The sequence below is a fragment of the Athene noctua genome, chromosome 7 (assembly GCF_965140245.1).
Source record: "Athene noctua chromosome 7, bAthNoc1.hap1.1, whole genome shotgun sequence".
Classification (NCBI taxonomy): Eukaryota; Metazoa; Chordata; class Aves; order Strigiformes; family Strigidae; genus Athene; species Athene noctua.
Genome location: NC_134043.1, coordinates 23,367,110 through 23,381,344, shown reverse-complemented (window position 1 = coordinate 23,381,344; position 14,235 = coordinate 23,367,110). Strand labels below are relative to the sequence as shown.

Below are 14,235 nucleotides of genomic sequence, written 5' to 3'. Positions count from 1 at the left end.
AAGTTACCAAGAGTTTCTTTAATAATTAAAAAAGCTTGTTTTATGAGATGTTACTCCCTTGCACGTGAGATATTACGGCAAAATAACAGTGGGATTCAAAAGACATCTGTGTTCATATTGGAAATAAATGGCACTTTGGGAAAATAAAAACATGCACAGTAAGAAGAAAAAAAGCTTTTGCAAGACATTAATATTTTTTTTTTCTCATAAATGAAAGGAGAATTAGGTTTCCAGCTTCTGTACTTTCTTGCTCCTAAGAAAATCCAGCCAGTGTTTATTTAAATAGCTGTAATTGGCCATTCTCTGGAAATATTAAGTCACAGTTATATCACACTATTTCTGTTTCTGCGCAAAAGGTTCAGGGCTTTTATACCAGAAATGGAACACAACACTACCTTCAGGGATTTTAATAAATGTAGGGAACACTGCTAGCAAAAGAGTTGCTGTCCAAATAGACTGACATACACAGGCCAATGTAGCCTCTAATGACAGAGTAAGATAATGACAGGCCCCACTCAAAATCAGCAGGAAGAGGAAGATCAATCTTGGCAGAGTGAAGGAAAAATGCTGGCTTTCTTCATGTTAGCTCATCTCATACATATCTATCTTCAGCTGCTGCCCAGTACTGTGGTGCTCTGCATTAACTACACAGTGGATCAATAACAATTACACCTTCTCAAAAACATGACACATAGCAGGATTGGGTTGACATTTCACTTAGGCCAACATTGATCTCAGTGCATCTGATTCCAGTCCTAAATTCAAGTCAGGCCTGGGTCTTGCTGGAATAAACACATAGTTAAAAACAAAAAAGGAAACCAGCTGCTTGTGCCTTGGCTCAGAAGTAAACAGCACATCCATCTGTGCATCCCCCATCTCCAATCCACTATTCTTCTTGTTGCTACCAGTGATTCTAAAGTTGATCAAAGACTATTTTTTATATGAATTACTCACCGTGACATCAATGTTGATAATATCTCCATCTTGAAGAGGTCGACTGAAACATAAACAGAAAAAAAAACCCAAAATAATGGTGACAGACAGTTCCCAACAAAGGGAACATAAGAATAAACACCTAATGACACATACATAAAAAATCAGGGGGTAGGTATTTTGTGATGGAGGAAGGCAGAAGCAAACAGAATAACCATTTTTAATGTTCAGCTCTCACTACTTAGAGAACAAGTGTAGCTGAATATAAAATAATGAGAAACAACTACCAGAAAAACATATCAACACCTGAAAAATCTACCATTATATTTATTCTCTTTCTCTCACTAGGGTTCATATTTTACTTTGTGAGTAGCTGAATGTATTGCAAATAAAAAAAAAATCCTACACAAATTCAAATATATTTATTCCTTACCCTATACTTATTTTACTGGAGCAAAAAACCCCCAGACTGTAATGTTTTTCTTCTTTTCCACACACCAAACATTAAAGGCATTATGCTATTTTTTCTAAAGTGTCTGGACAAACAGGTTTGTTTTTTTTTTTTTTACTATTTCACATACATTTCTATAACATCTATCAGCATTGTGTGGTAACGTGATATGCATCTCCAATATGTTTACATATGAATTTAGTTCAGCTGAAGTATGTTCAATATTAAACACAATTTATTAATTTCAGTTTAACATTTTCAATCCCAGTGGTAAAATGTATATTATTGGGGAAATACCTGTCAGGAATACCATGACATACCACGTTGTTTACAGAAGTACAAACAGATTTTGGAAAACCTCCATAGCCCAGAGGTGACGGATACGCATTCTGTCTGATTATTTCATGATGAACAATGGAATCTATTTCTTCAGTTGTCATGCCAACCTAAAATACCAAACATAACATCCTGTTAAAAAAGCAAAGATAGTTTCTCATATTTACTGAATGTGATTGCAGCCAAGCGTTGCAATGAAATCTTGGATGTTTCAAATACGCTGCTTTGATACAAAACACTAAACTGTCTGATATACTTTATTGATATATTGGACCTTTTTTTTTAAAAGAGAAAAAGGTTTTAAATAAAGCATGCAGTAGAAACGAACACTCAAAGGTTCCTAGAAAATGTAAAATACTGTCTACTTCCTTTCCGTTCTTTTTTCCACATTTGCTTTCTCAAAAACACCAATTTTCCGTGGCATCTTGTTTCAGTAGCTGCTATAGAAATGTCTGGGTTCAATGCTTTCAGTCCTTTAACACACAACATTACTTTCCCTTTTTATTTGTAAAAGAAAGGATCTTAATTCTTAGAACTGCCCAGTACATTTATCATAATGTACTTGTGCATTTTATGAAATTGTTTTCCAAGTATTCTTTAATTTTAAAAAAGATTTAAATATCTGGCTTCATATCTTGAGGATATCTTATTTAAAGTTGCCATAGCCTGGATGATCACAGTGAATCTACAAGCGCTTATCCATCATTTTTAGAAATCTTAATTTTTATGCCTGACACTTTCTAGATTCATCTTTTTCTCACCGTTTTACATATTAAAAAAAACCTCCTCTCATAAATCATTCAGCCATTTTCTGAGTATCCATGGAGTGGAAAATGCACACGCTTAAAGTAACATTCTTCTCACTTTTCTTTTGGATCGACTATATCTCTGGAACGGTTAGAGCTGAAATTTGAAATTTGGTAGGGAAACCTCCCTCATTGAGAAGAAGTGCCTTTGAGGGTTCCTCTGCAAATTGATTTTGATTTGAATGAGTTTGAGCCTTTGAAAATCACACTTCGTACACACACACTACAGTGGCTGTGATTTTGGAGGAATTTTTAGTAACATGTGGAATACAGGTAAGCTGTGGTGCAGGAGGCATACTTTTCCATATATTGAAATATTCAGTGATCATGCACAATGAATACAGCGGAGTGCACTTGTGTACTGTGCTGAGGATTAAACCAGGTTTATTTGCTCAGCTTGCATATTGTTCAGTACAAAAACGTGGTTGGGCAGATGAGGAGGGATGAAGCCACTCAAGTCCAGGATTTGGGGTTACTGTGCGACCCCCCTGCTTTGCAGTAGTCATTGCAGCCTCTGCGCTGGCATGGCAGCCACAGCCTCAGCGCGCTCTCTGTAGTGAATACTGCAGGCACCGGTTTTGGATAAATACAGGTTTGTTGCTCCTGCCTTTGCTCACCCATCTATCAGCTTCAGCCCAAACTGAACCGCTGTGTATAAGACTGGGTTCTGTCTGCTGCTGCTCTGCTCAGGGAATTTGACATGACTTTTGGACGCTCAGCAGACAGACCCGTGCTCTCTGAGTGGCAAGCTCACGCACTGCGAAAAGTTCTGCTTCTAACAGTATCTGCTTTACTTTTAAAGGAGCTTTTGTTAGCTGGGCAAAGTTGGGGACACATCTATTGTGCACCTCACTCCTTATTTGGGACGGGGCAATCTGACTATAACAAAATAAATACTTCCATGTCATACAACTTGGTGCTTTATTCCCAAATCTTTAACTCAAATCCATGAAATGTTATCAGATATAATACCATAGTGTATCTTTAAGTCCCACAGGCAGTAAATGGTAATATCAAAACCATGCTCAGCCCAAACTTTGTCTCTCTGCATCCATGCAATATAATGCACCTTTGTTATACTGGGGAACGTTACCGCCATTAGCTAAAGCACAGCCAAGGGCTGGTTTGGAGGGCGGCACACAAGGCGGGTTCAGCAAGACAACAGGAACAGGTGGAGAGATAGGGCTCTCCAGATAAAATAGGAATGCAGAGTTTACCTTATGAGAATAGCCTAAAAGAGCTTGGTTTGTTTAGTCTGTCGCACTGAAAGCTATAATAGCTCTATTACTGCATGAAGGGGACAGACTCAAGGAAAGGCAGGAAGCTGCTTAAAGAGCGGTGTTGGCACAAGAACAAATGGGTACAAACTGGCCACGCAGCATCAGAGTGGAACGCGGAAGATGCTCACTGTCGATGAGGGAAGGTTTTGGACCATACTCTCTGTCAGGGGAGTCTTGGCCGAATATTTACTGGTGTAAAATGGAACTCACCAACTGTCTGTGGCTGACCTGGGCAGTGGTCCTGGCACCGCAACTCCAACTACCACCTCATTCCCAGTCCACACCTCCTCGTCACACAATACTTACCTTATACACCTTCTTGCTCCAAAACATTAATTACATGTATGTAGTATTTTGCTACTGCGTATGATTTGGCACATACTATGTGCTGCACACATATGTATTTTACACGTGATAACAACCAAAGAGTATTAGTGAAAAACTGCTCTCATTAAAAACCCATATTGCACTCTGATTCTTCAGAAACATGTATATGCCCTTAACTTTACATGAGTCAGTTTTACTGTACTGGGAAATAATTGCATATAAAGAAGTTAAACATGCACGAGCCTATGTAAGATTAAAGCTTCAGGCAGTTTTATTATGGGCCACCCCAGATTCAGAATTAAACCTCTGGGGAAAGTGTGATGACAGTTGAAAGAAAAATGCATAGTAAACTGGTAATTTTTTCCCCTTTTAAGTCAATGGCATTGACCTACAGTCCCCATCTATCTCTGTATCTCATAGCTACTCAACCCATTTTACCCTATCCAGTATGCTATTACATGAAATACGAAGGTAAGGCTAAAAAAAGCATTCCATCTGCAAAACCTGGTAGTAGGCTCCTCCCAGAACATTTTAACTTGGGAGGTATCCCAAAAAAGCATTCTGTAGAAACATTTCCGGAAGCCATGAGGCTTTATTATCAATGCACTCTGGAAAATTGTGTGGAATTTGGCAGCTGTTTTTTCCAATTGCAACTCTTTCGAGTTGTGCCGGACCCCATGGGACAGCGAGGGGCTGGAGGATGGACGAGAGCAGAGGAGGCAGCCCAGCCCTTTGGACTTGTACACATGCAGAGCCGGAAAGCACAACATATGAGGAAGATGGGCCATGAAATGAAAGGAAAAAATATAGCATGGGCCTTATGAGAAACACTCGTGATTTGGCACAATCTGAACAGAGGGAGATGAGAGACAGAGAGATATTACACCTAAGCCAGCAACTCATTCTAAGTACTACATAGGTCTAAAATACAGAAATTATTAAATAGGCGTATCATGAACTGAATCAAAAATTCTTATTTTTTCAGGATCTAACTTAAAGTTGGATACACATTAAGGGAAAGTTAAACAAAAAGTAGAAAAAACCCCCAAACAAGTGAAAGCATAAAAGACATCCAAACTTCTGTAACTGTTACCTTTAAGCCCTTTCCAGCCAGAAGCAGGACATGACGGGCCAACTGACAAGCTTGACGAAGCCCTTGAATCTGATCTTCATTCTTAATTTCTATGTCGTCTCCCCAGTCTGGTACAATGCCTGTCGTCACATAGTCTGGCTTCTTTATGTGCTTGGAGAAAAAGGATTGAAAATGAAGATCAGAAAACTGAGCATGACAATGGGATCATTTTCTCAGATACTGCCTCCTGCTTCATGGCAGCTTGCCCTTTCTGTCGTAGTATCGACCTTCCTAAGCCATCAGGGCAAACCCTCAAGGCTGCCTCAGTATTTCTTCCACTGCCCTTTTGAACTTAACATTGCCTGTTACTACTGACTTACACAGTCTGCTAGCTTCCCAGGGCTGAAACCCCAGATACTGCAGCCAACTTCCAGCACAGATAGTCACAAGTTTTGAAACTGTGAGAAAGAGACTTAAAACCTCTTCATTTTCTTTTGCAGAGGCACATTTTCTACAAAAGGCATCTAAACACTGGAACTGATGGGCCATACATACAGAATTAGGCTCAAAAATAAAACTGATCAAATCTTTATGTTCTCATTCAGACAAAACTACTCTTAAGTTCCATTACATTGCTTTTTCTTAGGACTTAACATTTTAATTTAGAGGTTTTTACTTATCTAGTTCATATGCTGTACTCAAATTTGTCCATCTACAACACTATGCAAGAGCATCCCAATTCGCTGTCAATGGAAGTGTAATAAACTTCATTTTTTCCCACATCAAGTTCTCAGCCCTCATATTGAAGTGAAATTTCATTTCTGATTTTTTAAAATCCACAACAATTTCATGACACGTGCATAAACACAGCAAACTAATAATAATGGTAACATCTTGCACAGAGATGGAAATGCACCTTCTCCTGGAGGGTCCCTGGGCTGTTTCACTTGCCGGGGAAGAGTCCCTTTGCCCACCACAGCTGGGCTGATTCCCTGTCATGCTGGCCACAGGGTGAGTTTTGCACTGACTTCACAAAATACAGAATCAAGCTGGCAGGCAGAAAACAAAGTGGGCGCTTGGGCTGTACATAACAAGACCATACAACAGCAGGGTGTAGGAGTAAAGAAGAGTGGGGCAACCAGTTAGTTCTAGTGGAACTTTAAACAGGAAGATTATTGTTACTCCAACAGTTATTTCATTTTTACTCTGATAAAAAGTGAAACTATCTGTAGTGGACTTAAGCCACAGAATTTCAAATTTACATTTTGTTTAAATTAATGGCCTATCAATCCTAACAACATCCTACTGCAGTAGTTTGGGATTTAAATTAGAAACCCATAGGCTGGATTAGCAACTTCACACACAGCAGCACCCTCGCTTTCCCCTTGCAGGGCACTTACCTAGTAACTGCTGAGACCTGACCCTGCTGACCTGTAAGATCTGTTCAGGGAGAAGCCCCAAGCAGTGTACATACAAATGTCTATGTATACAGTTTCACACCAACATCTTGAAAAAAACCCCATGTTACTTCAATGTGATTTCTGTCATACTCTGTATAAAGTAGTAACTTTGCCCTCAGGTTTTCAGAGTTGAAGAACTGGACTGATTTTTAGACAGTCTGAGAACTCTGATCTGTGAAGACAACTTTTCAGTATGACAATATATTTCTCCCTCTTTATCCTAAAAGAAGCATCTAAATACAGAAAAAATAGTTTCTAAGTTCTAAAATTTTTAAATCTTTGAAAATATGTAAAGCATATAACCCTATGTTCTCCCTGCACACAGAGCTTCTACTGCCTCTTAGGGGTAAGAGCCCTACATCCAGCATCCTTATCTGCTTGCTTATCTAATAACTGTTCAGTATTTCTGGCCCATGGAAATAGTCTATATTTTGCATGAGAAATCTATAATAAAATGAAAAGTAAAATTAAAAAAAAAAGTACTAATAAACATCCTGAGAAGCACTGTTTAGAAAGGGTACTTTGTTTTTCTTTTGGCTAAGGGAAAGATACTAAACAGTTAATCTGTATGCTGTAATTAAACAGAAAAAAAAAAAAAAAAGAAACCCCCCTCCCTAAACCAGAAGTGAAACACATGTTAAAATTGCATTAAAAAGTTCCTTTTGGTGCTGAAGTAAATAAAAATATACGTTGCAAGAAAAACCTACTCAGGCACAGTAAAGATGAGTTTAGAACGTGCAATGGGGTTGTGGAGAGCTACCAGCCTGTATTGTATGTTCTTCTCCTAAATCTGGCATAACCAATTAACAAAACCATCAGCAAAATATAAACGTTTTTATAATTAGCTGCTAGAGATTTATACAGAAAAGGACTCAGATGATCATGAATGACTCCTACTGACTTTTGGGAGGACCATCTATAAACTGTTCAAAATAAGAATCCGGACCCAGAAGTGTTGACAGATGATTTTAATATTCCACGTTTATACTACCATAATTGAACAAGCCCCAGGTTCAAACTCCCTAATAACTATATACACCACTGTGTTTAACATGGTAGGCAGCTGAAAACTTCTCTCACCAGCGCTCCTATTTCAAATACCAGACCAAGCAACAGGATGGTGATCCGAACCCCCAGCTGTCAGACAATGAATACACTTGATCATGCCTGCAGTCAAACTCTATATTGACTGAAGAACAGATTAGATAGCAGAAATTGTAGTACCTTAGGAACTGGGTGAGCTGGAGAAACCATGGCTGGGCAAACTATACTATAAGCAGTATTTCTTTGTTCCTGAAAAAAGAAGCATCTTCGTTGTTGATTGCTTGACTGCCTGTGCAGGTAGATACGATTGCATGAAGAAAAGATTACGTGACAGCCAGTCACAGAACCTGTTAACGGATAAGTTAAAAATGGTTAGTGCTTTTTTCTACTGCCATGTTACAAAATGGAAAGTACGCAAAAAGAAGTGCATTGTGTAAAACAAACCACAAAACTCATCTAGTAGCCAAGGGTAGTTCAAATTGTTCAAATCTTGTACCATTAAAGCAAGAACATTAACACTGAGAAGGAATAAGGACAAAAGAAGTCCCCAAACAATACTTAGAAGCTTTAAAAAATACCAGATCTGTTTTGGTTGGATGCGTTAAAAAGTAGCATGGGTATATTCCCCAAAGATTGCAGCCAGGAATGATGCTCCTACCATTCCCTGCTTGGAGCAATTTGCAAGGCTAGAAGCTGCACTGTTCAAAGCTTGGTGAAGCAGTGAATAAGGGACAATAGCAAGAAAAGAGGAGAGAAAAAAATGATGTAATATTGATTTCAAGACAATATTTTCAGATGTATTTTTGCAGAATTGGTCACAGATTTGAGCATAACCAAGTTAAAGTTGCTCTTGTCGTTTGCGCCAAGACACAAGGAAGAGGTTTCAATTTTTCCTGCCTAGCAGGTCAACAGAACAAACTTCAAGAGATATTTTTCATCTCGGCCAAAGGCAACTGAAAGGATCAAAATTTGTAATTGTCTTGGAATATCTGAAGCAGAGTTTCATTTAATTCACATGGGAATTTGGGATGGCAGTTCATCACAATATTCATTACTCAAACTTAGTTGTTGGATAATGACACACATACCACCCCCCTACACACCCCCAAGAAAAAAAAAAAAAAGAAAAAAAGGGGAAAAAGGGCATCGAGGTGCAAAGGTTGTCAGAGGTGCCAAAACCGAAATAATCCATCACAAAAGACAATGCTAGCATCAAAACTGGGAAATATACTAAATTCAAAAGAATTATTGACACTGCCCAATTAAACTACAATTACACTTAGAGCATATTTCCATTACTCAAACATTCTACAATCTAAACAGAGGGTTTTTTTGAAATATGTTTCCCACAATAGTTAATTTGCTTCTGAAAAATGTCATATGCATACAAACACAAGCACAATCTTTTGTGGCAAGTAACCCCTATGAATAATTACTCTTCAGTAAAAAGGAAACGTTTTCGTTTAAACAGAACTAAACATTTTTATATCACAGAAATTAAGAAATTTATATACTGCATACTTTGTAACTATGTAAAAACGGTATCTTTTTTTATAAGATTTTCTTCCATATCTTGTATGTTTTTATTTTGTTGTAGCTTCCTTCCTTTCTTTTGGATGCATTTATCATGTTCAGATGAAGAGATTATCCTTCCATATACACATTTAGCTTCACAGATAGCCCTTTTACAGCATTCAATGACATATAGGAGATTCAAATTACGCACATTTTTGGAGCCCCAAACCCCAGGATGAATGAAATACCTGCATGGTGTTTGCTTTAGAAGTGTTCTCAACTGTCTCTTTGCACACTGACCAGTGCTACATTTAGTTACCAATATCTGAAAGGTTGTAGAGACTTTTACTCGATACAAGCAAATTTTTACTGTTTCATTTTAAACTGTTGGTAAGTAACAAGGCAGAGTTGGAGAGTGAGGCTCAAACCAAGCCCTTAGTGTAACCTAAGTACCCCAATGGAAGTTGCCTGCTTCAAAAGGGAAGTGAGTGTTTCCATGAAAGTGGAGCTGCCAAGTTAACTGAAGGTTGGATGAGTTTGGTGGTGTTTTAATTATAATTCAATCAACAACGTTATCATCTACTGCTTTCCCAGGGTCTCCTTCACAAGAAAAAAATATTTTTCCAACTTAAAAAACCCCCACAACTGGGCCATCTAACCTGCACAACATGTAAGTGCATCCAAAGAGCCCAAAGCACCCTACAAATTCTCTGGCTGGTCTGCACCCATTTCTGGAAGCTGGAAGCACAGAATCTGCTGAGGCAGAAACTTCTGGGACATCAGAAGCTGATAATCAGTCTGCCAGTGTAAGCTAAGGTAGCTCTTTTACAGAGTGCAGTGCAAGTACCTTGCTCTTACCACAGCTGAAGGTATTATAAAAATATTGAAAATCCACACTCTCTGATGTGGTCAGCTAAAGTCCATGTGGACATCAATATAAGAACGTGTATTTCAAATGCTCTCCTTGACATATAGCATGCCGCCTAGGCACCTGTCTACTGTGTAAAAGTTTAATTGGGGAAGCAAAGATGCAAGTGTGCTTGTCAATTATTCAACAATAAAACTCCAAATGTCTCAAATACACACTCTTAAAGACATCAAGCTAGTTTATACTCACGGGTGCATGTCTATTGACTATCCCACATTCAGAAGGGATACCTTTTTATTTGGAGTAAAATTTTTACCTCTATTCTCCCAAAGATACAGCGTAAGTGTTGTCAGAAGATAACAGGATAATAAGGTACTGTAGTCTGCTGTTATTCTACTAACTACTCATTATAAACCAGACGCATACAAAAATATCTACTACTTGAACAGGTGAAATGCGACAACCAAATAAATATCACCATAGTATTATACGACTCCTAAAATACATCACAAGAATTATAAACAAAGGACAACCAAACCTTTATTTGAAATATAAAAAAATTATAACAGAAAACATTCTCCTACAAAGTAAAAATAAAATTAAATAAAATGGCATTAAAATGTAATGAAGTTACTGTTTTATAATGAAAATCTGGACTCCATCCACACACTTCCTTCCTTAAGAAGAAGGCCTTCCTAATGCCTACATAGCTTCTTTTATTTTTTAAGCTCCCATATTCACAGCTAATTCAATATAGCAACATCATCAATCACCGGAGACAGGAACAACTGTCTGTATTCTCCAAGTCTGGCTCAGATATTCCCTCCTCCCCATCCCTTACACCTATCAAAGCTTTTCTCAGCGCTTTATTTACTTCTGCAAGACTGGCGCTCAGGCACATCCTTTTTGTTAAGCTTTCTGTGTATATTAATTACTGTAAGATAGTTCATTAATGAGGGATTTATCCAGTTTCCAGCAGAAACTGCAGCCATCGGAGAGAGCCCAGAGTTTGAAGCTGGGTAGCCTGGTAACACACCAGGATGCAAAGTTGACCCTTTATGGGTTCCTTCTCTCCCCCAAAAGCAAGGCTACGTCACCTGCCACGAGTAACGGAATATTTATTATCAGCTGCAATAAGGGGAATTATTACCAGTGTTACTGAATCACATCAGCAGATATGATGTACCAAGCACAGAAAATTACAGACAACTGCTCCTCTGACTCAACAGTGAATCACACTGTGCAATCTGTATGCACGCATGTCCTGCCAGAGCCGCTGGATTCCTCAGCATACCTTCCAGACCTTAATTTGTATTAATAATATAAATATGCATTGTGAGCTTTTGTGAATTACCAGATTAATTTATCTTGTGTGGAAATTACATTTTCTTTTTCTTTTAAACGAGTCAGTCAAAGGGGCTGAATACAGAATTCAAGTGTGATGATGGGTGGGAGCATTTTAAGTGACCGATTTTGCAGCACAATGTGCCCTATATTTATTAGCCTTTTACTCTAGGTCTATTTTAATTGTTATCTGTTCATGCATGCTACACTATATAATGAAATGCTCCCATTTCACTCACAGAGTAGAGAGTTTTTTATGTGTATCTATTAATGACCCTTAATTAAGTTGATTTTAGTAATTTAAATGTGATTTTCCTCTGGTCAAGAAGTATTTTTAACGGGAGATGTTGGAAATGAACTCTCACATAAGCCCTTTTCTAATGCTTCTTGTTTAACAGTTACAGCAATTTATCAGTTATGTTTTCAATGAATGAGGTGTGGGGTAGCCCTGCGAAAAACTGCTCTTCTACATGATTCATCAAATGGGATTGCTAGCAACAATTTTTTTGGTATTTATTTATGAGAGACTTTAAATTTCCAAGCAATTAGCAAAAATGTTACCAAAGGATAAACTTCTTGATAGTTCTAAGGTACAATAAATACAAGAGTACATCATAAAAGAGCCAAGAAATAAAATTAACGTATTCTAAAATAATTTAGTCATAGTATCAAGAGAAGCACAGTACCAAAATTACTTAGGATTACAAGAATTAACATGCTACCCATTTAGGAAATAAAATCAACTTGCTCTTGATCAAATAAATCTTACTTAACATATATGAACAATTAACAACATCAAAAGCATTGTTCTGATAACTCTTTTCAAAATATGTGATTTAATTATTTTTTTTTTTTAAACTGAAAAAAAGAGTAACTGTGGAGACTTTTTTAGTCTATATGCATTTGAGGGTAAAATACCAGAGACCTTTAACTTGGCTTATCAGGTCATTTTTATATATTATAATTTTGCTTCTTGTGCAAATATTCATTTTGCTGATACTTCAGAGGAACAAAGTTTAAAATGAGGTGTTAAAAATCACTATGGGTAATAATATGTGGAATCCAACCAATGCAACTAGGTAAGAATATATAGCATTTTACTGTTAATTACCAAATGCTCCCATTTTTCAATCCAAAATAATGGCTGAGGTTTGAAAGACGTTTACTTGTAACTGTAATTCTAACTGTCTAATAAAACACTGACTTCGTAATCCCCATGTTGCAAAGGTACATCCAAGCTTCAAAAAAAGGATGGAAAAGATTAAAGGTTCTCTCCAACTCTGTGTAACCTGTGTAGCAGAAGAGCAGCTCGCATTTCACAAGCAATAACCTGTGCATTTGAAAATAAAAAAGGGGGGGAAAAAAAACAACATAGGGAAATGCCTGAGGCAGAAGTTGAAACTGATTGGGCAAAGTAGAAGGACAAGAGCCCTTGAAATTAAACAAAAGCAAATTCATTCTGTTGACAGATGTTGATTACATCAAAGCCACTAAAGAACTTTTTTCTGTTTCTTTTTTTTCCTTTTTGCAACTAATACCTCCACATTTTCTGTACATTAAGGATATAACATATCTTAATCAACATAACCCAACACGTAATAATTTTAAAATTTGGTAAAAGTATATTGTAACGAGGTCTTAACGACAGGCTTCTCCAAACAAGAGTGTATTCACATGGTCATGTCTGCATACCCGTGCTGGTCACGCCATCATCAGCCCCTTACTTCCAGGGGTTAACTGCTCTGGCAGCCAAATAAAATACAGAGAGCGCTGTGTAATTATGGAGACAGTCAAAGGGCAGACTCTATTTTGAAATCTATTTGCACAGACAAGGTCTTCCAATTTCGCTTACAGGAAACAAGCTGGTAAAGGGGGTCTCCTCCTCTCCAGATGCTTTCCACACGTTTTTCCCACATCAGGAAATCGTGGACATGGACACCATGCAGCACTGTTTCCTGGATTGCAGGACTATGTCATTACAAGGAGAAAAGCAAGTCCATGCTCGTGAGAAATATTTCCTCCTAATTGCCCGTATTAGGGGAAAGCAAAACCCACAAGGACTACTGAAAATGCGACTAGCAGCAATCTGTAAACAGGACGCAGCTACAGCTGTCATGATGGTACTGGAAAAGAGAAAATAGAAATGAAAGGGTAAAAACACTCTGTTTTAATAGCATGATTGGGGAAATGAAATATTCATCAGGATAGATGTGACTTCAGTTACAACAGCAACACATTGGTGAAAACCTCAAGCATGCTTGACTGTACCCTGATAAACCAAAACACAGGCCAGTATCTTGCAAACATATTCTAACTGGCATTGGTTTATTTAATTATTGAAATTAACTGGAAATTAATGACAGAAGATGTTTAGTTAAATAAATGCATTAACAGAATTGCTATTCTTGTTACTCTTATAAGAGGCAATAAAGCAAAGCGATGGCCAAATGCCGACTGACTCCAAGAGAGGAGTCAGCCCCTCTGCTGACACCACTGGGACTCTTCCATGACTGAAAAAAATAAAGTTTGGCCCTCAGGAACAGTTACGCTCCCTGCTAATTACAACTGTGCCCTTACTTCACAGACAGCGGAACTGGGCAATTTGTTCGCTGTATGTCAATACAAAAAAAGTTTTTAATAGGGTTTAAATTTATAAACTGTATGGAAATACATTCTTGTTTGGTTTCACTTATTATGACTTAGTCTAGACCAGCGTGTTAAAATGATGAATCCGTGCCTTCTGGAATAGTGCTGTTCTCCTAATTCATTATTCAGTCAAATTTAGGGCCAACAAAAAAG

General features: G+C 37.8%; 1 protein-coding gene across 3 annotated transcripts in view; it reads right to left on the bottom strand.

Moving 5' to 3' along the window:
* The window catches only part of METAP1D (methionyl aminopeptidase type 1D, mitochondrial), a 50,626-nt gene that overhangs the window by 13,908 nt on the left and 22,483 nt on the right, over positions 1 to 14,235 (bottom strand). For 2 of the 3 annotated variants that reach the window (XM_074910810.1, XM_074910811.1), the window contains 4 exons: positions 7,890 to 7,958; positions 5,227 to 5,376; positions 1,682 to 1,830; positions 955 to 997 (listed from right to left, as the gene is read on the bottom strand). In XM_074910810.1, the coding sequence (XP_074766911.1) occupies positions 955 to 997; positions 1,682 to 1,830; positions 5,227 to 5,376; positions 7,890 to 7,919 (372 nt within the window). In that variant the 5' untranslated portion in view covers positions 7,920 to 7,958. Of the gene's footprint in view, positions 1 to 954; positions 998 to 1,681; positions 1,831 to 5,226; positions 5,377 to 7,889; positions 8,057 to 14,235 lie in introns of all 3 variants that reach the window. The other variant, XM_074910809.1, reaches the window with a different exon arrangement.